The 23688-nt window shown below is 44.5% G+C and overlaps 1 protein-coding gene across 1 annotated transcript in view; it reads right to left on the minus strand.

The window, feature by feature from the left end:
* The window catches only part of abcc6a (ATP-binding cassette, sub-family C (CFTR/MRP), member 6a), a 46567-nt gene that overhangs the window by 12913 nt on the left and 9966 nt on the right, over positions 1-23688 (minus strand). Inside the window, exons 4-11 of the mRNA XM_034187870.1 lie at positions 20101-20238; positions 16754-16876; positions 13790-13851; positions 13548-13679; positions 7051-7257; positions 4287-4464; positions 3903-4064; positions 3253-3345 (exon numbers count right to left, since the gene is read on the minus strand). Coding sequence (XP_034043761.1) covers positions 3253-3345; positions 3903-4064; positions 4287-4464; positions 7051-7257; positions 13548-13679; positions 13790-13851; positions 16754-16876; positions 20101-20238 — 1095 coding nt within the window. The remainder of the gene's footprint in view (positions 1-3252; positions 3346-3902; positions 4065-4286; positions 4465-7050; positions 7258-13547; positions 13680-13789; positions 13852-16753; positions 16877-20100; positions 20239-23688) is intronic.

Here is a 23688-nt window from a genome sequence, read left to right on the forward strand (position 1 = left end):
ACTTTGTAGTCGTATCATCTGACCTTCGGCCACGTGTCTCGGACACTCGAGTGAAGATAGGGGCAGAGCTGTGGACCGATCACCACCTGGTGGTGAGTTGGATCTGCTGGGAGGGGAGGAAGCCGGTCAGACCTGGCAGGCCCAAACGTATCATGAGGGTCTGCTGGGAACGACTGGCGGAACCCTCTGTCAGCGAGGTCTTCAACTCCCACCTCTGGGAGAGCTTCTCCCACATCCCGGTGGAGGTTGGAGACATGGAGTCCGAGTGGACCATGTTCTCCACCTCCATTGTTGATGCGGCCGCTCGTAGCTGTGGTTGCAAGGTCTCTGGTGCCTGTCGCGGCGGCAATCCCCGAACCCGGTGGTAGACACGGGAAGTAAGAGATGCCGTCAAGCTGAAGAAGGAGTCCTACTTATCTTTGTTGGTAGGTGGGACCCCAGAGACAGCTGACAGGTACCGGCAGGCCAAGCGTGCCGCAGCCCGTGCGGTCGCAGAGGCAAAAACTCAGGTCTGGGAGGAGTTCGGGGAGGCTATGGAGGAGGACTATCGGTCGGCCTCGAATAGATTCTGGCAAACCGTCCGACGCCTCAGGAGGCGAAAGCAGCTCTCCACCAGCACTGTTTACGGTGCGGGTGGGGAGCTGTTGACCCTGACTGGGGATATTGTCGGGCGGTGGAAGGAGTACTTCGAGGATCTCCTCAATCCCATTGTCACATCTTCCGAAGAGGAAGCAGAGACTGGGGATTCAGAAGCGGACTCATCCGTTACCCAGGCTGAAGTCACCGAGGTGGTTAGAAAGCTCCTCGGTGGCAAGGCTCCTGGGGTGGATGAAATCCGTCCTGAGTACCTTAAGTCTCTGGATGTTGTGGGACTGTCTTGGCTGACACGCCTCTGCAACATTGCATGGCGATGGGGGACAGTGCCTCTGGATTGGCAGACCGGGGTGGTGGTCCCTTTGTTTAAGAAGGGGGACTGGAGGGTGTGTTCCAACTATAGGGGGATCACACTCCTCAGCCTCCCCGGTAGGGTCTATTCCAGAGTACTGGAGAGGAGAATTCGACCGATGGTCAACCCTCGGATTCAGGAGGAGCAGTGTGGTTTTCGTCCTGGTTGCGGCACACTGGACCAGCTCTACACACTCCATCGGGTGCTCGAGGGTTCATGGGAGTTCACCCAACCAATCCACATGTGTTTTGTGGATCTGGAGAAGGCGTTCGACTGTGTCCCTCGGGACACCCTGTGGGGAGTGCTCCGGGAGTACGGGGTCCGGGGTCCTTTGCTAAGGGCTATCCGGTCTCTGTAAGTCCGCAGCAGGAGCTTGGTTCGCATTGCCGGTAGTAAGTCAAACCTGTTTCCAGTGCACATTGGCCTCCGCCAGGGCTGCCCTTTGTCACTGATTCTGTTCATTATTTTTATGGACAGAATTTCTAGGCGCAGCCAGGGTGTAGAGGGGGTCTGGTTTGGGAACCACAGAATCTCATCTGTGCTGTTTGCGGACGATGTGGTTCTGTTGGCTTCGTCAAATCAGGACCTTCAGCGTGCACTGGGGCGGTTTGCAGCCGAGTGTGAAGCGTCCGGGATGAAAATCAGCACCTCCAAATCCGAGGCCATGGTTCTCGACCGGAAAAAAGTGCTTTGCCCTTTTCAGGTCGGTGGAGTGTCCTTGCCTCAAGTGGAGGAGTTTAAGTATCTTGGGGTCTTGTTCACGAGTGAGGGACGGATGGAGCGTGAGATCGATAGACGGATTGGTGCAGCATCTGCAGTGATGCGGTCGCTGTACCGATCGATCTACGTTCCAATCCTCACCTATGGTCATGAGATTTGGCTCATGACCGAAAGAACGAGATCGCGAGTACACGCTGGAGGGACTACATGTCTCGGCTGGCTTGGGAATGCCTTGGGGTTCCCCCGGAGGAGCTGGGGGAGGTGTGTCTGGATCGGGAGGTCTGGGCGGCTTTGCTTGAGCTGCTGCCCCCGTGACCCGACTCCGGATAAAGCGGAAGAAAATGGATGGATGGATGGATGGACTGGTCAAAATAAATAAATAAATAAATAAAATAAAATAAAAAAAAATTTTCTTTTTGCATGGACTTTGAGAACCAGTTTAGGGTCATTTTGCAGTGCTGAACCTGAATCTGAGCTCAGATTTCCTCTCTCACATCAGGTTTTTTGCAATCTGCATGTTCCATATTGATGGATTACACAAAAGTTGCTCATTCACTCACGAGTTTGACGCCACTAATTGCACAAAAGCAACTTCAAAAGCAAAGTTTTTAAACCAGGTTTGCAAAATGTGAACAAGAGCTGTAATATTGTTTATGGTGCCATCAAAACCGTGATGTGATTGGCAAAAACTAACATCAGATTTGAATTAAGTGCCCCCAAATTACCCCAAATCCGTTGAAAAGCTCCAGGAAAGAAAAATTGTGTTGACCAGTGTTATTGATTGGCATGAATGACTTCATAATGAAGTCATGAGGGAGTTTTGACTATTGCCTAAGTGTTTGCTGAGGGGGGCTGGGGGTTGGGGGGTGGGTGGTTGGTCAGGTTAGACCTTACCCTTGTGGAACGCCTTGAGATGACTTATGTTGTGATTTGCTGCTATATAAATAAATTAAATTGACTTGAATTGTCTCATAGAAGTCATATGATGAAGTCAAACATATTCAGAAACACCATTACATATGTGTATATTTACTTGTACATTTATATTGTGGTGTGTTGAGCGTGCAGATTATACATCTCTCCTCTGATGTCGTTCATTTGATCAGTTTTTCAAAAGTTAAGAGACTAAATCAAGTCATCTTGATGAATGTTCCTGCAGACCAGCATGGATTTACTCCGAACATGCGACTGTTCTTAAAATCCAGGATTGTTGGCTTCGAGGAGGCGCAGACTCTCTGACTGCCCTTTCACTTCAATAACAATTTATTGCCCTAAAATGTTTGTTACATTAAGCAACTTTATGGCAAAGCTGCAAGAAGAAGCCAGGAATGTGGTCACCGCGTTCAAGAACAAGTTAAAAGAAAATAGAATTCAAATTTACACGACGTCTGTAGTTTTTCCAAAGAAATGAAAAATGATGTCTTGCTGCTGCCTACTCTTTCCTGTCATTGTTTAAACACATTATATGGTGCAGACATCAAAAGGACAAGCAAAAATGCAGCATCCAGGCCAAACACCCAGACAGCTCTGCAGCCACTATCTGAACCAGCTGTGGCATCACAGCCAAAGTCAGAATGAAACTTTACCTGCAGTTTGCTCCTTTTCTTTGCTATGAATCCGTTGAGCGGGAAGATGAGAATGACAGTGGCAATTCCCGCTAAAGCAGAGGGGCCAAGATGCTGCAGGAAGGAAAGGAGAAGAATGTGAACTCTGCACACTGAATAAACCTGCAGCACAGTCCCTGTGGGTTCACATCGTTCTTGGACAACTCAACACACTGATACTTGAGATGCCGAGGGGATAAGTAATCCATCAGAAGCGACATATTAGCAGTATATTTCTGCACAATAAACACTGTTCAGCCAGCTGATATCCTGAGAGGTGCATTCACAGACTGCAGGAAAAGTTTTACACTCAGCTGCATCGTAATCATGGAGGGGACTTGAACACAAAATCAAAGCAATTATACAACATGAATTCATAAAAAATAACAAACACTGTCTGCATTTCATGTGTTTATCTTTTTCGTTGTCAGTTCTTTCCTGCAGCTCTTAGTTCTGCATGTGACAAAAGATACATTTTAGAAAAGAAAAACCAGCTCGCTGTGATGGCTCACATATTGACCAATGAATAAAATGTCCTGTTCCCAGTAATATGTTGTGCATATGAAACCTGAGCATATCAAAGTTGCTGGTATTGTTCTTTATGAGACAACAGAAGCTCAGTTTCTTCGTACCTGCCAGAGAAAGAAGAGACAGAGGGCAATTTCAATGGGAGCCAACCAGACCGCGTTGAAGTAGACCACGAAGTCCATCAGCTTCTGAGTGTCTGCTGAGACCAGATTCACAATCTCTCCCACAGTGCATGTCTTCCGGGCTGCACTGTTTATCACCAAAGACTGGGACGACAACCACAGAGACACGCAGTTTAAGACATGCATGCACATCCAACAATCTCATTTTAAACCACTGCAAAGATTTGTGCGTGTGTCATTTTTGTGAGGTAAAGGCTGGAAATTATACACTGGGTCCTCGTCTCCAGTCTAGAATGGAGGGACGTCTTTGGTGTCAGCATGTGAGACATAATTGATGTCATGCGTCAGGGGACATATTTTCCTCACCTTCCTGTAAACTAGGCCCATGACGGCCGTCTTCACCCTCATGCCCACAGTGAAGCACGTGTACATGTACTGATGGTTGAAGAGTGACTGCAGGCAGGACAGCAGGAACATCAGCGTGGCGTAGAAATACCCCTTCCACAGCGGGACGTCTTCATCCCTGATGAAGCCCAGCAGCAGACTGTGGAGGAGGATCAACAACACTTTCACTTTAATGAGGCCTTAAAACCATTTGTGTGTTCGCTCGTTATTCTTCCACGTGGAGACCTGCTGAAAATGATTTATTGTGGCTTCTAACATTTTGACTTGGGTACGCCACAGCGGATCTGTTTCGGAACTCCACCAGGACAATGGTGCACGGGCGGTCTGGACAGATAAGCGTACTAATCACGTGTTCAAACAAAATGCAAATGATTCCAATGATAAACAAAACTGAAAATGATTGGCCAATAACGTGAAAACAGCCAGAAGTGAATGTAACCTTTTTGTTTGGTGGAATTGATGGTGCCACTTTTATTAGCAGAAAAGCGGGAAACTCTTGGACAGTCAAGTCAAGTCTGTGAGTATGAGCTGGTGCCACATAGGACTGCATCCGCCGTCGCTGTCATGGCAATCCCTCAATGGTGAGGAAGACTGACTCTTGGTCAATTCCTGGACAGAATGGTGGAATTCTATCTAGAGTGATCCAGAGACGCCTGAGCGTGGGTTTGTTTGACGTGGGAATATCGTTTCTCACTGACATACACACAGTCCTTGATAGATCCTGAGCCTGGTCCGATGGCTGAGAAATCCCAGGTGATCAGGGTCTGAGGACCTGCTGCAGCCTTCATCTGCCTTCACACCTGTTGAGTTACAAGCCATCACCTCCTTCTCCTGATCCACCTTTGAGGACTTCACCAGAGCCCCGTTAGCCATCTTGTGTTCAAGGTTCCTGTTGGGCCTTTGTGGTTACCCTAGTAGCCACGGGGAACACAAGGTCCCCACACAGTAAAATCATCAATGTTAAATTAACACTGCCAGTGTACATATAGTCCCAGAGTAGGACCGTATGTACACTGGCAGTATTAATTTAACACTGTCAGTGTTAGTTTTACACTGGTGATTTTACTGTGCACTGTAATTCACCCCAACAGGCAAGCCCCTACTTGATCTCTTACCCAGGTGTCATGACGTGGATGAGGGGTTGGATTCTGACCACCATTTTTGACACAGGACTGTGTCCACCACATCATGGAACAGCGTTGTGTCCTGGATGGCAACCACTCAGGCTGACAGCCGGTCCATCCCCACGTCTCCAAAGGAACCATCTATCTGCTGCAGGCTGGTGACATGTGGGCGTGTCTTTGATCTTCTCCAGCACCTGAGGCATCTGTGAGCTGGATCATACACATCGACTTTTGGAATGTTTTGGATTGAATTGTGAAGATCTGTGGACCTTCAGTCCTCTAGCCTCATCCAGCTTCTTTCCTCGAAGGTCCATTTGAAACAATCATCTCTCATATGCTACCTTTGGCAGATGAACGATGCTCATAAAAGCACAGCTGTAGAACAGGTTTCAAATGATTACAGAGCTGGCGTTGGAGGGGTTGGATCCTCATTACTGCGGAGCGACTTGGAAAACCTTTACCAAGAATTTGGGTTCTATTTTGAAACAGGCACGGATAGCTCTGGGCTCTGCTGACACATTTCTTTTTTTCTTGACAATCTGGTATTTCATTGTGTGCCTGAAGCTGGCCTTGAGTGCTGAGTGGCTGCTGGCCGGCTGCTCCGCACGGTGAAGCTCCACTTGCACAACAGAGCTGCGCTTGTGGCCGGCTCGGCCCCACACTTGGCCGGCGGCTCCCTTATTGTGGTGTGCCAGGATTCCTGACATTTGGAGCCTCCTCTCCTCTGCACCCCTCACACTGCAGCACCTCTTTGCCCTCCGTATCGGAGTCAGAGGCTTGTGGCCTCGTCTCCGTTTCCTGCTGACACGTCTGTGATTGTAATTAACACATTCTGGGATTCTCACTTGTGCATCAACAACATTCCTGCCTGACTGCTGGAACGGTGCGGCGGGCGGTGCAGGCCGCAGCCGCCTGCTTCTTCCAAACTGCTGTGTGGATGTAATTGTGCATAATGAAATAAAGATGATCACTGAGGAGTTTGTTTTTGCAGCATTATATTCCTTTCCTTGATTATTTTAGAAAGAGTTCAAGTGACACCTGCAAAACTGTGGCTGGTAGCGAGTCTTTGGTTTGGGGTTTTGTTAGAATCTAACAGAAAAAATATTAATCCAGAAGCAAATCCTTCAGTCTCACCACAAACCATCTGAAAAATGTTTTTTTTTTTAATCATTATTGTTATTAAACTGTGCTTATCTTCTGAAATATTGTCCAGTTTTTTTCTTAATGCAGGAGAATAAATGCCACCGAGTTTGAGAGCCTGAAGCAGAAAAAAAAAAATCTATTTTTAAAATGTAAACAACATCTCTTTCTAAAAATAAAGACTCAGTGATCCACACGTTTATCCACAGGCTCCTCGTGACCGGCTTGTTTGGGGCGTTTTTGTTATCAGAGTAAAACCACGCTCGCTCTTCCAAACTAGTCTGAACCATTCCTGTGGGAATGCTCCTGCTGAGGGACTAAATGTTGGTTTTGGGCTTTCAGGAACCTCAAACCAAAAACCTCAACAGTTTCATCAAGCCGGATTGAGCAACATCTCAACACCTCAGCTGACTAACAGTTTGCAGCGAAGTGTTTTTGGGTCTCGACCCTCCAAGACTTACCTCAGCACCTGAGGGATGGCGAACATGAAGGCATCGTGGAATATGATACACAGCGTGCCGGTCAGGAAGTAGGGGCCAAACTTTCGTGCCAGTGTTCTGAGCAGGAAGAATCCGGAGCTCTGCTCCTTCTGAAGCTTCCTGAGGAGCTGAGCCTGGTCTGGCAGTCGGCTCCCCAATGCCGCTCCAGAAGCCAAGGCCTTCTCCTGCCTGCCAGAACAAGAAAATGCACCGTTAGAGATGAGGCATCTGTGGAGGAGATGCCCCAACACCATGTCGGCGCTTAATAGGTAACACATGCACCGGCGATGTCCCAAAGAAACGTCTCACATGGCATTAGTCTCTGGCGTAGCTGCTTTTATTAATGACCAAACTTCAAAGCAGGGATGACGTTAACGAGCCTCCAAAACGGCACAGGGCACCAGTTCTGACATTATGGATTTGCTGGTCCTCCAGGGACTCCTGCCCAACTTTTTTTGGACCATAATGCTCCTGGTGACTAGACGGCTGCAATTTCAGTTCATAACAATCACTGTGAAGTCTTCCAGTGTTTGGCACATTGTTTCAAGCAGTGACGATTGGAAGTTCTACCGCAGTAAATCTGAATTGATTTCTTGGCCATTAAACTGTGACAGTAATGCACTCAAAAAAATAACTTTCTCAGTGAACATAATAACATTATGGAAACTACCCCCTCCCCCAAGTAAAATGGACAAACTTAGCCAGAAACATGTTTTGCTGAGTGACATAAATGTAAATTTGTTGGGTTAACATGATGAATTTGCGTTACTGTTACTTAATTACCATGGTTTCTGGCTACGTTAGTGCTTGGGTGGAAATACGTTCCATAATTTTATTGTTCACTGAGCAAGTTAAATGTTATGTTGTTGCATGTTATGTTAAAACTACATGATCTGAAAGTCTTCAACCAATAAAACCTGATTTTCTATCACAGAAACTACATGTTAGACTTGGGTTCATGTAACAGACACCCATGTTGGTTTTTTGAGTCTGTGAATACTGGATTCCTCACTGCAGGACATTTACCAAACCAGAGTCCTACGTAGGACCCACAACCTCATCAAGGACAGTACACACCCCCAACACTCACTCTTCACACTCCTACCATCAGGCAGATGCTACAGGAGTCTGATCAATCAATCAATCAATCAATTTTTTTTTTTATATAGCGCCAAATCACAACAAACAGTTGCCCCAAGGCGCTTTATATTGTAAGGCAAGGCCATACAATAATGATGTAAAACCCCAACGGTCAAAACGACCCCCTGTGAGCAAGCACTTGGCTACAGTGGGAAGGAAAAACTCCCTTTTAACAGGAAGAAACCTCCAGCAGAACCAGGCTCAGGGAGGGGCAGTCTTCTGCTGGGACTGGTTGGGGCTGAGGGAGAGAACCAGGAAAAAGACATGCTGTGGAGGGGAGCAGAGATCGATCACTAATGATTAAATGCAGAGTGGTGCATACAGAGCAAAAAGAGAAAGAAACAGTGCATCATGGGAACCCCCCAGCAGTCTACGTCTATAGCAGCATAACTAAGGGATGGTTCAGGGTCACCTGATCCAGCCCTAACTATAAGCTTTAGCAAAAAGGAAAGTTTTAAGCCTAATCTTAAAAGTAGAGAGGGTGTCTGTCTCCCTGATCTGAATTGGGAGCTGGTTCCACAGGAGAGGAGCCTGAAAGCTGAAGGCTCTGCCTCCCATTCTACTCTTACAAACCCTAGGAACTACAAGTAAGCCTGCAGTCTGAGAGCGAAGCGCTCTATTGGGGTGATATGGTACTACGAGGTCCCTAAGATAAGATGGGACCTGATTATTCAAAACCTTATAAGTAAGAAGAAGAATTTTAAATTCTATTCTAGAATTAACAGGAAGCCAATGAAGAGAGGCCAATATGGGTGAGATATGCTCTCTCCTTCTAGTCCCCGTCAGTACTCTAGCTGCAGCATTTTGAATTAACTGAAGGCTTTTTAGGGAACTTTTAGGACAACCTGATAATAATGAATTACAATAGTCCAGCCTAGAGGAAATAAATGCATGAATTAGTTTTTCAGCATCACTCTGAGACAAGACCTTTCTGATTTTAGAGATATTGCGTAAATGCAAAAAAGCAGTCCTACATATTTGTTTAATATGCGCTTTGAATGACATATCCTGATCAAAAATGACTCCAAGATTTCTCACAGTATTACTAGAGGTCAGGGTAATGCCATCCAGAGTAAGGATCTGGTTAGACACCATGTTTCTAAGATTTGTGGGGCCAAGTACAATAACTTCAGTTTTATCTGAGTTTAAAAGCAGGAAATTAGAGGTCATCCATGTCTTTATGTCTGTAAGACAATCCTGCAGTTTAGCTAATTGGTGTGTGTCCTCTGGCTTCATGGATAGATAAAGCTGGGTATCATCTGCGTAACAATGAAAATTTAAGCAATACCGTCTAATAATACTGCCTAAGGGAAGCATATATAAAGTGAATAAAATTGGTCCTAGCACAGAACCTTGTGGAACTCCATAATTAACTTTAGTCTGTGAAGAAGATTCCCCATTTACATGAACAAATTGTAATCTATTAGACAAATATGATTCAAACCACCGCAGCGCAGTGCCTTTAATACCTATGGCATGCTCTAATCTCTGTAATAAAATTTTATGGTCAACAGTATCAAAAGCAGCACTGAGGTCTAACAGAACAAGCACAGAGATGAGTCCACTGTCCGAGGCCATAAGAAGATCATTTGTAACCTTCACTAATGCTGTTTCTGTACTATGATGAATTCTAAAACCTGACTGAAACTCTTCAAATAGACCATTCCTCTGCAGATGATCAGTTAGCTGTTTTACAACTACCCTTTCAAGAATTTTTGAGAGAAAAGGAAGGTTGGAGATTGGCCTATAATTAGCTAAGATAGCTGGGTCAAGTGATGGCTTTTTAAGTAATGGTTTAATTACTGCCACCTTAAAAGCCTGTGGTACATAGCCAACTAACAAAGATAGATTGATCATATTTAAGATCGAAGCATTAAATAATGGTAGGGCTTCCTTGAGCAGCCTGGTAGGAATGGGGTCTAATAAACATGTTGATGGTTTGGATGAAGTAACTAATGAAAATAACTCAGACAGAACAATCGGAGAGAAAGAGTCTAACCAAATACCGGCATCACTGAAAGCAGCCAAAGATAACGATACGTCTTTGGGATGGTTATGAGTAATTTTTTCTCTAATAGTTAAAATTTTGTTAGCAAAGAAAGTCATGAACTCATTACTAGTTAAAGATAATGGAATACTCAGCTCAATAGAGCTCTGACTCTTTGTCAGCCTGGCTACAGTGCTGAAAAGAAACCTGGGGTTGTTCTTATTTTCTTCAATTAGTGATGAGTAGAAAGATGTCCTAGCTTTACGGAGGGCTTTTTTATAGAGCAACAGACTCTTTTTCCAGGCTAAGTGAAGATCTTCTAAATAAGTGAGACGCCATTTCCTCTCCAACTTACGGGTTATCTGCTTTAAGCTACGAGTTTGAGAGTTATACCATGGAGTCAGACACTTCTGATTTAAAGCTCTCTTTTTCAGAGGAGCTACAGCATCCAAAGTTGTCTTCAATGAGGATGTAAAACTATTGACGAGATACTCTATCTCCCTTACAGAGTTTAGGTAGCTACTCTGCACTGTGTTGTTATATGGCATTAGAGAACATAAAGAAGGAATCATATCCTTAAACCTAGTTACAGCGCTTTCTGAAAGACTTCTAGTGTAATGAAACTTATTCCCTACTGCTGGGTAGTCCATCAGAGTAAATGTAAATGTTATTAAAAATGATCAGACAGAAGGGAGTTTTCAGGGAATACTGTTAAGTCTTCTATTTCCATACCATAAGTCAGAACAAGATCTAAGATATGATTAAAGTGGTGGGTGGACTCATTTACTTTTTGAGCAAAGCCAATAGAGTCTAATAATAGATTAAATGCAGTGTTGAGGCTGTCATTCTCAGCATCTGTGTGGATGTTAAAATCGCCCACTATAATTATCTTATCTGAGCTAAGCACTAAGTCAGACAAAAGGTCTGAAAATTCACAGAGAAACTCACAGTAACGACCAGGTGGACGATAGATAATAACAAATAAAACTGGTTTTTGGGACTTCCAATTTGGATGGACAAGACTAAGAGACAAGCTTTCAAATGAATTAAAGCTCTGTCTGGGTTTTTGATTAATTAATAAGCTGGAATGGAAGATTGCTGCTAATCCTCCGCCTCGGCCCGTGCTACGAGCATTCTGACAGTTAGTGTGACTCGGGGGTGTTGACTCATTTAAACTAACATATTCATCCTGCTGTAACCAGGTTTCTGTTAGGCAGAATAAATCAATATGTTGATCAATTATTATATCATTTACCAACAGGGACTTAGAAGAGAGAGACCTAATGTTTAATAGACCACATTTAACTGTTTTAGTCTGTGGTGCAATTGAAGGTGCTATATTATTTTTTCTTTTTGAATTTTTATGCTTAAATAGATTTTTGCTGGTTATTGGTAGTCTGGGAGCAGGCACCGTCTCTACGGGGATGGGGTAATGAGGGGATGGCAGGGGGAGAGAAGCTGCAGAGAGGTGTGTAAGACTACAACTCTGCTTCCTGGTCCCAACCCTGGATAGTCACGGTTTGGAGGATTTAAGAAAATTAGCCAGATTTCTAGAAATGAGAGCTGCTCCATCCAAAGTGGGATGGATGCCGTCTCTCCTAACAAGACCAGGTTTTCCCCAGAAGCTTTGCCAATTATCTATGAAGCCCACCTCATTTTTTGGACACCACTCAGACAGCCAGCAATTCAAGGAGAACATGCGGCTAAACATGTCACTCCCGGTCTGATTGGGGAGGGGCCCAGAGAAAACTACAGAGTCCGACATTGTTTTTGCAAAGTTACACACCGATTTAATGTTAATTTTAGTGACCTCCGATTGATGTCCAGGACTACTAGGCTGGGGAGCAGCTTCTACCCACAGGCCATCAGGCTTCTCAATAACTCTCTGACACACTGACCCCTCCACCACCTGACTGACTGTTATTTCACTGTCATTCTTCTCCTCCTCATTATTATTACCATCCTCTAAGTATTTATTACAATAGCTCTGTTCACTATTTATGCACCTTACCACTCCTGCACAGCAGGAATGCTGCTTAAAACTACACAATATGGCACAAAATTGCCAATACTGCATAAACTGCACATCCGCACATCCTCTAAACTTTCTAAATGTAAATTTCCTAAGGAGAAAACAACAACATTGAACAACATTGTTAAAATCTGTTCAAAGATTATCGGAGTGAAACAAAGAGACTCACACTCTTTTTGTAATCAACAGATCCTCCGGAAGGCTGAAATCATCTTGTCCATGTCAGGTTATGTTCTTATAGGAGAGTTTTATCCGCTTCCTTTAGGATGCCGTTATGCGTCCCCGGTGTGTAGAACCAACCGGTTTTTAAAGTTGTTTATACCTTCAGCAATTTGACTTTTAAATGCTCCGTAGGTCTGCCATGGTTTTATTTATTCTTGCTATTCATTTTAACTTCTTAAGTCTGTTTTATTTGTTTTTATTAGTTTTATTGTTGTTATATATTGTTATGTGTTTTTTTAACGGACTGCTCAAATGAAATTGCCCCTTGCGGTATTAATAAAATTGTTGATTGATTGATTGATTGATTGATTGATTGATTGAGAATGAACAGAGTAAGAGTCTCATTGTGTGGTAAAACTGCCTGTTTTTACTGTGCACGACAATAAAAAACGAGCGAGTGAGCGAGTGAGTGCGGCCTGCATTCCAAAGAAAAAGCCAACAAGTGCACGTTTCTTAATGCTGCACATTACTTCATCTTAAAAATGACCAGAAACACAAAACTCTTTCAAAGTTTGCACAAAACTGACAATATATTTCCAGGTGTCTCACATTTCACCACCAAAACGACGCTGCAGTTTTAATCAAATCTAACTTTGTCTGCAACAGAATGAGTGCCACGCCCACACGTTTAACTACGAGATTCAGTGACACCGTCACGTGTGACATCTGATTAGTTCACTACAAAACTGAACACCTTTACTATCAAATCCATATTAGCTCCTGTCAGGTGGAGTTAAACCATGACGATGAATTTGACCTTTCAGTCATTCAAGGTTAAAGGTCAAAAGATGATGTGTGACTCCATATTAGTGTTTAACGCGAACCATAAGTGCATCTTTAACCAATTCCTCAGAATAGTCATTCAGCATTCAGCCCATATTTTAAACTTGGCCTGTGACCTTGACTTTTGTCCAATTTCTCTCAAAATCAAATCCCTTTGTTCTTGGCTGATGCTCAGTTGTTCCACCAAGTTTGGACCTGTGATCTTTGGTGGACCACAAGTTGGGAATTAGGGAGACTTCATATGAATCCATTTCTCTCAGTCATTAGAAATCCAGTGCACCGAAAATATTTTGTGCAGAAAGTGACGTGTCTCACTTTTGGAGTTTGGCGCACTCGGCTGTCCACTCTTGCTGCAGGTCAGAGATGATCTTGTGGGAAGTGTCCTCCTCTCGCAGCGTCCACAGATCCTCTGCTGCTAGTGGGGTGCGATATCCTTTCACCACAAGACTGAAGGAGCGAGAACAAGGATGACTCACTCACTCACACATGATGATTAAGAAACACAAAAATGACTGTAAACAAGTCAAAAAATGAGGGGTTCTGAAGAACCAACGTACCCAGTAAACCAGGAGAAGAGAATCTTTGACAGGAAGGAGGCGTCTTTCACAGGGCAAGGGTTCTGCAACAGATTATAGACTGAGTCACCACTTCACCACCAAAGTTCACCGAGGAGTGAATGTATGAATGTAAACAGCTTCATGCATGGAGGCACATCAGGGGCAGAACCAGAAAAATATCTTGGGGGGTGGGGGGGAGCTGCTGTTGTAGAATTTGAAGTATTTTTAACAATCACTGAATCATTTGTTTCATGTTAAAGTGGAGTCCGGAATTAATGTCACCTGGATGGAACCCACCGTCCACGAGACGAATAATAATTTATAGAGCAACTGTTTCACTCAGAGTTAGAGCCAGAATTTCATTTTTCTGTTGTTCTCTGGTTGGTGGACCTTATTTTTATTATTTTAATAATAATCAGAAACAATACTCACAGACTGTTTCAACAACACGAGCGTTTGTTCACTCTTATTTTTATTTCACTTTTTTTTTTTTACTGCAGGTCATGAAACCCATAAAACTTGGACAACAATACTGCCACCTTGTGTTCACCGTGAGTATGACATGATACAGACCTAGATGTCACTAGCACAGCATTAAGAACTTTTAAACATCAAGCAATCAATCATATGCATGTAGAGTTGAAAAAAAAAAAACCAAAAAACAAAAAAACAGGAGAAGCGAAAAGGGGGCGGAGCCCTTTAGCAGCGGTGGAGTGCAGTTTGTGAAGCATTTGAGCTCTTCAGAGGTCGCAGTTTGTCAAATAAAGCAGGTAGAAAATGATCGACTTCTTCCGGTAAAGACGTGGGAAAGGAATGAAAACGAGCCTCCTACATGAAAGATTATTGTTCATCTGACATTCTTGAATCTGGTGTGCAGCAACAGTATGCCAGCAAATGGATGTAGTGTACGCCACCTACAGGTGGCACTTTTTAAGCTTCATATTAAATGCAACAGAAGAACCTCAGAAAATGGTAAATGGACTACATTTATATTGCGCTTTTCCATCTGCATCAGACGCTCAAAGCGCATTACAATTATGCCTCACATTCACCCCGATGTCAGGGTGCTGCCATACAAGGCGCTCACTGCACACCAGGAGCAATAGGGGATTAAAGACCTTGCCCAAGGGGCCTTAGTGATTTTCCAGTCAGGCTGGGATTTGAACCGAGGATCTTCTGGTCTCAAGCCCAACGCCTTAACCACTAGACCATCACCTCCCCTAATTGCTTCATTTATTTTGTCCATCAAGCTGTCACTTTTTTGAGTGTTACAAAGTCGCAAAACCATTTTCTGAAGAAGTTTAATTTAATTTCGAAAACATGAATCACTTTTTTTTGCTTCATTTTGTCTGTTGAACATTTTGAAGCTGTGAAGTGTTTTCTGAAGAAATGTGTTCATGTTCATGTGGATGAATGTGTTATAAAGACTCGCTTGAAGATATTGTCAGCGAGTCAACTCTAGAAGCCATCCTGTAGCTCCGTCTGTGAACTCCCACGGGACAGAAGAACCAGAGTTCAGTGTTGGCACGGTGACGTTATGAGGTCTCATGAAGATGCAGAGGAAATGTGTCACCAGCGGTGGACGCAGAGCTCCGCCCAGCTCTGCCACCCCCTCAGAGGACTCTGTGCACTCTTTATTACCACCACCCTCACTTCCTGTGAGTAACTCTAACCAGAGTGTGAGGCGAGAAGGAAGAGGATCCAGAGAGGGATCCAGAGAAGGATCCAGAGAAGGATCCGGAGGACACACTGCCGGCAGACTGTCAGGACTTTCCCACTTGTTTGTCCCACACATCTCTCAGAGACATTCACCTATCAGCTCTGTTATTCTCACACTCAGGTGTTACATCGCAGCCCATCAATCAATGCTTCAGTTCACAACAAAAAAACAGAACCTGTTTTAATGATTGATTGATTGATAACTGTTCAGATGTAGTTCATCAATGAAAAATGCAATAGTTTGTGGTGACTCTTCACAAGCAGCAGTGGCTTTTGTGGCCACCAGACCAGAAATCTTTCAAATGATGTCTCACATTCACTGAAGGACACTTAAATGCATACACAGGAGTACCTGGGAATAGAACCAACAGCCTTTGCACTCCAGCAATCTGCCCTTTTATTTTGACGTGATGATCTTGGCTGAAAACACTTTGGCCTCGGCAGTGATCCAACACTGAAGTCAGTCAGGTTGATGGAATGCAAGAGAACGACGACAAAAGCGTTGATTCAGCTTAAACCAAAAGATTAAAATAAGGGGCGGAACAGGAGGTAGAGAGGAGGCGAATCACTTCACTTCCTCCAAAAGGAAAACTGTTGAGATAGAAATTCTAAAAACAAAAAATAACTGTTCAGGTGTTTTTTCCTGCAGTGGCGGATCTAGATTCTGGGGGGGGGGGGGGGGGGGGGGGGTAGAGACTTTGTTGGCTTTGCTGAAAGGGTACTAAATTTGAAAAATACATAGCCTTACCCTGTAGAGTCAGTTTTAGGCTATAGGGGAGGCGATGGTCTTGTGGTTAAAGCGATGGGCTTGAGAGAAGGTCCTTAATCCGTACGTTGCTCCTGGTGTGCAGGTGAGTGCCTGGTATGGCAGCACCCTGACATTGGTGTATACGTGAATGTGAGGCATCACTGTAAAACTCTTTGGGCTTCTGTTTCAGATGGAGAGCATTATATAACAGCAGTCCATTTAGCCTTTTTCCTGCATTCTAAGACAATCTGAGAAGCTAAATACTGACTCAATGTTTTTAATACACAGTTTTTATTTTGAACACTGGAAAGTTTCTAATCGTGTATATCAGGCAGCATGGATCAACCAGTCAATCCGGTCCTTTCCTATATTTTAATCACACCTTTGGTAAGCAGTTCGGGGGGGGGGGGGGGCAGCCCCCTCAAACCCTGCTCTAGATGCACCATTGATGTGGTGGACATTTTTCCCAGAACTGGGATCGGCTGCTGTGTGCTCACCTTTTCAAAGACAGTTTTCCCCTCCGGAGGCTGATCAGCAAAGCAGCACAGGAAGAGTTGGGCCAGCTGGATGGTGAAGTAGGAGAAGAAGGCCAGGTACCGAACAATGTCAGACGCTATGCCCTGCAGGGTACAAACGGACATCAGCACACAGGTGGACAACCAGACAGGAAATGCAATCAGAATAAAATCTTATTTTCACTGTTTCACATCGTTCATAATCCTGCGGCATTCTGTGGTATTCCATATTGTTTATTTTCTCCTCGATGGCTTTGACAGCGCTCTGCTTTCACGTTGAAGGATGTGGTTTACAGAAAAATCACAGATGCAGTAAAGTGCATTTTAAATGTTGAAGCCAAGTCTGAGTGAAAACCTTAAAGACTTTATGGTTCACTTTATGTAAATGAGACACCAGTTAAAGCTGCCTGAATCCACACGTGAGGCCAGTCGGAGCTGGAATGTTCCCGCTCAGGCATCTCATGACTCTCACGACATTCTTGACATACAGAAACTGTCGGTTTTGGCAGGGGGCTTGTTGACCATTGGGTCGGCACCACTGTCATGGCCGGCCTGTTGTGCAGCACCACAAGTGTGCATGAAAGTCCCGGCCATGGTAAACAGTGAGAGGACTGTCTCTGAATTGTGGTGCGATACCCAGAAAGAGCTGTGGAGGAGCCAGGCAGATCTGGCCACATCGTGAAAAACAGGGTCGGGAAGGTCGGGCAGTGGGTGGCAAAATGTAAAATGTAGGTCAAACGGCTAAGAATGGCCAAGGGTCCACGGGCAGGAAGTCTTCCAACTCGCGCCTTCAGCACCACAGTGTCAATTACACACTTTTGTTACAACTATTTTAAAATCTATATGTGAATCTGACTCTGTGCACACAGACGTACTGTGGATCAGGACTCAGGTCAGGTCTGGGTGTCTCCTTGTCTCCTCTTCCACCGGAGTACAGACATGCTGTGGGTCCTGGATGGCAACCGCCCAGGCAGACAACTGGTTCATCTCCACCACTCGATAGCAACCAGGTGACACATGGGCGTGTTCTTGACTTTGTCCATTTATGGGACACCAGAGAAACGCACCACGTCTCAAATGCAGTCACTTAAATCCCCTCAGTATACTCCTCAACAAAGTTGTTCCAGCAGGACAATTGCTGTTGTTTGTTCTTCATGATCAAACTGGACCGTTCTGATCTCAGGGTTGAACCTGGTCTAGCGGTTGGGTTTGGGGGCAGAGAAGCAAACCACTCTGGGCACATGTGATTGCAGTCTGGTCAGTTCAGATCTGAGAACATGTCTGTGGAGAAGGTTCTCGATTTGCGAGCTTCGCTTGTTTGTTTGCTGTTGTAACCAGGCGATCAAGGTCCTGTCTGCTGTTGGTGTTCACATCAAGCAGCTTCATGGAGACCTTGAGTTAGTCTTTGTAGCATTTTCTTTGATGTCTGTGACTGTGTGCAGCTGTTTGTAGCTCATCAAGTTAATAAAAAGATAATAAATAAAATAATAAATAAGAATTTTATTTTACATAGCACCAAATAACAACAAAGCTGCCTCAAAGGGCTTCACATGAGTAAGGTCTAACCTTACCAACACCCAGTGCAAGCACACAGGAGACAGTGTGGTAAGAAAAAACTCCCTCTGATGATATTGAGGAAGAAACCTCAAGCAGACCAGACTCAGAGGAGTGACCCTCTGCTTAAGCCATTCTAACACTTACAAGGTTTTTACAAAGTTTCACAAAGCTGAAGAAACAGGAAACAGGAAATCAAAACAGCATCTGCTGCATCAGCTTCAGGCGTGGCATCTCGAGGTCAGTGTAGCATCCCACGATCCACAGCTGCCAATCTCATGTGACGCCCTCCGTATCTCGGAGACAGAAAAATAACAACAACAAAAACACACCGATTGTGAAGCGAACATCCACACCAGCACCTACAAAGTAAAACTTGCAAACTCACGGTGACGTAATAACGGCCGCTATCTTTTTTTGCTCTCTTATAAAACAGCTTCAAAACCAGAATGAAGCCACATAAATCTGCTTCACAGACGTGCAGAGGAAGTACGTTGAGCTCCTACGTGCACACATGCGGTTGTCTGGATTCCAGCTGGTCTGGCATTATGCGTGAATGCATAGATTTCCATCTGGCCGTGTTTATGGCCGCGTAGGTCCATAAACACAACGTGGACGTTCGTCTGGTCTGACCCTGGGCTGCCGTGTCTCAACAGCATCTATCTCAAGGCCTTCATTACTCTCCACCAGGCAGTGTGGGAATGTCACACTCAGGACGATAAAACAGAAATATGGATGTGTGTGTGAGTGTGTGTGTGTTTTTATAGAAATGCAAATGCGACTGCCCCACGGCTGTGTGCGCTCAAATAGATGCTCACCCTGTAGAACAATGATTGCAGTGTCTGATGCGGACACAGGAAGAAAACGAAAACTTAAACACACCCAGGCTCGACCAGAATTGGCGGTGTCATCCTCCAACACTCACTTAACTTTAGGTTACCTTGGTTAAAAGGGGAGGATGAAGCAGAGACTTTCTGCTGGCACAGGCTTTATCTCAAGCTGTGCTGCTGGAGTCTGGCGTCTAGACTTTGGGCAGACTGTGTGAGACGGCGTCTGATTTGATGTCCCTGTACAGTTTTTTTTTTTCCCTCTGCAGGTTCACAGTCTTCAAACTTCACTGTGCATTTACTTCAACAAATACTCACTATCTAAAATATCTATAGCTATAAAATGATGGTAGAAATGAGTGGTGTGTGGATTGTGCAGCATCATCAAATACATCAGACATGGAGATAACAATTATGCATTTAAAATGTTATGATGCATCAATAATTCCATCTCATTTGATTTAAAAAATGAATGTTTTCATTGATTGAAATAGGGAACATTCCATCTTTCTACTTATAATCAGATTCACATCAGACATTCTTTTCATTGCACTCATAAACATTCATCACTTTTATATTATGGTATGAGATAGGATGGTGTTAGATGGGATCTATGGGTGAAGAACGACACGGGATGGAATGGTACAGCATGGGATAGTGTTGGATGGGATGATATATGTGGGCTGGGATTGTGTGGGATTGGCTGTGTTGACTACGATGGTATAGGGATAGAATGATGTGGGATGGAATAGCATGGGATGGTGTTGGATGGGATGGTGTTGGATGGGATGGTGTTGGATGGGATGGTGTTGGATGGGATGGTGTTAGATGGGATGGTGTTGGATGGGATGGTGTTAGATGGGATGGTGTTGGATGGGATGATGTTAGATGGGATGGTGTTGGATGAGCTGAGAAACTAAATCAATGATAATCCACAAGGCCACATACCTCGTCCATGGCCAGTTGGATCTTCGCTCTTAGAGGCACCAGGGAACAAACAACAGCCAGGACCCAGAACAAAAAGAGGAAAACTGAAGACCGACAGCCTCTTATCCTTTCCAGCTGGATGATACACAGGGCCAGGATCTAGACAGACAAAAGAGTGAGAGACGTACGGAGATTTAAGATTAAAATTCATGTGCTGTTCTAAGGACAAGAAGAAGAAAATAACTCTAGTTCCGTATGTTTGTTTCAGTAAATCAGTGGGGTCACGTTGACTCGAGGAGGTTCTGCTTCTCTGCTGTGTTTTTCGCTGATGGTGATCTGGTTCTGTGTAACGGTGTCAGTACGGGGACTCACTGAGGCCCGCTGAGAGACCTTCCTCTGATTTGAGTTACATAAAAAAACCATCAGATTAAAATCAAACCAAAACACAGGTCTGGAAAAACTGGATGTCCAGGCTGCTTCCAGTGTTATTCCACTTAAAATCAATTGAAGAAAAGAAAACATTTTGTCTCTTTTATTAGATGTTGATGTCACCGGACATATTTTTAGCGGCACTATAAGAAGACATAATCAGACATTTCTGATCTGCTGAAGCCACGCTGGTGGTTTTGGGGAAGAAACAGGCTCAGGGATTTCCCTCGCCACAAGCGTTGATGGGATGGGAAAATGACAGTTTTCTGGCATTCTGCACACATTGTTTCTGCTTAATTGTGTTATATCCTGGAGGAGAAGTCCATAATGTAATGTTTGGAGGAAAATTGGCCTGATCGAAGTGACTAAACTGGATTCACATGTGCCCGTGAACTGCCGTAAGACCCAGCCGCCGTCTCAGTGGTTGAGACGTCACTTTGTCACGCCAGCACACCACCACATGGGCAGAAGGCTGGTTTAGGTTTCCGAGTGAAACCGCACCGGTTCCACTGGGATGAGCCACAGTTCTGTCCTGTTATGAACCAGTGGTGCGGCGATTATTTCAGCTTTTAGCGTCAACCAGCTGGAAGATGTTTCTGAATGGAAACAAACATCTTCATTTCTCCTGCTGCTTCTCATGCACTTGTTTCATGGACACACTCGATATTCTCAGAAATCATTACATTTTGCCAGCGTACATAACATTTTACACAGTGATTTAATCAATAAACGCACTAAAACATCCTCATATGTCTACACATTTCAAGAAATTAGAAAATCACTTTCAGGTGACGTGAATATTTTTGGAATATTTGGAGAAGAGACGAGGCCTGTTCTCTGGAATTATTCAGCTTTATTACTATTAGTAACCTTTAATGTTTTATGATGACTGTAGGACAATTGTTACTTTAATATTTACTGAAATTTTTAGGACAATTGCCTAATCAACTAGCAGCACAGTGGCTTAGCGGTTAGCACTGTTGCACCACAGCAAAAAGGTCATGGGATCGATTCCTGCCTGTGTCCATTCTGTGTGGAGTTTGCATGTTCTGCCCGTGCTTGCGTGGGTTCCTTCCTCTGACATCCAGGACAATATAGTTGCACCACATGAGCGCAAGTGTGATCCTGATGTAGAGGACGCGGGCATACAGTGTCAAAATAACACTTTGCATGGTGTGTTATGCTGCTTTGCACCGGTTGGAAGGTTAGAGTCCCCAAAGGCTCGTGTGACATTTTTACAAACTGCAGGCATTTAAAGACAGCAAATAATTTGCAAAGGACTCTTAAAAAATGTCAGTGCTTATTTGAATTAATCCTGTTATTAGTTTTTAACTCCAGCATGTTGAGTCAGGTAGAAACTTCACAAATATCCAAATATTTATAGAGCTGAGTGTAAAGTTGAAATTGCGTCTGGATCTGAGGGAAGATGGTCACATTTCAAACCTCCCACACATCTGTGTCCAAACCGTACTGTATAATTACACGGCAAGCGTGGCGTGCCGGGGGAGGAACACGCCTTTCACGTCATGGTAATGCTGGTTATAGTCAGTATGACCACCATTCATTCATGGGACTGACTCGGAGGAAACGGTTCCCGTACGTACACACGAACTGAAGGGCAACCAAAAAAATAATTACTCATAGCAACAAGAGCGCAGTGTTCCAGTCCTGGGCGGCGGTGGCTGCAATCAGCGTGTAGAAAATTATATCCTAAAATAAAGAGCGTTCTGGTAAGTGGGTTTAAAAATCGGTGACCTGCTCTCAATTAGATTCATGTTTGTTTTCTGCCCCCTGGTGCGATAAGTGAGATTCTGGAAATAGCTGAAACGTATCGTCGAACACAAGAGACCTGTGAGGGTATTTTTACCGAACACGTGCTGGTGTTTGCTCAGCAGTCTGAAGCGACCACAGGTGGCGAAGTCTGTCTGAGCTGCTGAGACTGAGACTGTGCAGGATCAGGACCAGCACCCGGCTGCAGAGAGAGGCAGCATTGTGTGACCCTTCCTCTCTGGGTTTGGCCTTCTTGCACCTTCCTGTCGGACTCACAGTGACACGATCGCGCCACCCAGACGTCGACCTGCACCCATCTTCTGCTACTTGTCCTCTTAAAGTCCACTTGTTGAAGCAAACAGTCCAAATCTCCGGCCTACATCCCGCCAGGATCCAGTGAGGCTCATTAGGAGATTATAGGATGTTTGAAGAGAGAAAAACAACAAACCACTGGAAAAGATTAAAGGATGATGGATGAGGACGGGACTCAGTTCCCCCCCACAGACGTGCACACTGAAGATTCTGGATCTTATTTTACTGTTTCTTTGGTTTATTTAGAACAGAAGATTGATTTGATTTATATACATTCAGCTCATCACTGTTTCAATGATTAAATGATTAATCATAAAAAGTAAAAAGTCTCCTTTTCTTTTTCTTCACCATTATAATTTCACTTTAAACCAGTTGAACCCAGTTTTCAAATAAATCCTGTGACATTGATTTTGATCTGCTTCTAGTTTTAAGCCACTTTAAAGTTGGACAGTCTGCAGAACAATTTAAAATATGCTACGAGCAGATTACAGCTGATGACCATCGGGTCTGGGGCTGTGACTGCACTACAGAACCAGCCTGAGTCCTGGATGGCAACCACCCAGGCAGACAACCGGACCATCCACAACTCTTGGACGCCACCATCTATCTGCCCCAGCAAATGCGGACGTGTCCTACTGGGGTTCTCGATCCTGAGGCACCTGCATGCTGGATCATGCACAGAGAAACACACCACATGGACAGGATGTCCCTCACAATGCAAGAGATCCTCCTCCACTGAGTCTCCCTCAGTAACTGTTCCTTTGACATCATGTTATTCCAGCAGAACCTAAAGAACCTCCAAAGAGACATGGTACCAAAGACATCCAGTCACCGCCTGGTCACTGGTTACAGTCCAAGTCCTACAATCGTACAGTAACACAAGAAGCACCAGGATTTTTCTTTTTCTGCAAACATACAGGCATCACCAAACACCAAACACCTCTGTCCAGTGACCTCATGACTCCTGACATTCTTCGCAGTCTTCTATTGACCTCATGGCCGAACTGTCAGAGACATGAATGTCACTGCCGACACGTGAACCTGTCAAGTTCAGCGCATTCACCTATGATGGCCAAGAAGTCATTGAAAGCCTGGCTC

This window comes from Thalassophryne amazonica, chromosome 15, assembly GCF_902500255.1.
Source record: "Thalassophryne amazonica chromosome 15, fThaAma1.1, whole genome shotgun sequence".
NCBI lineage: Eukaryota > Metazoa > Chordata > Actinopteri > Batrachoidiformes > Batrachoididae > Thalassophryne > Thalassophryne amazonica.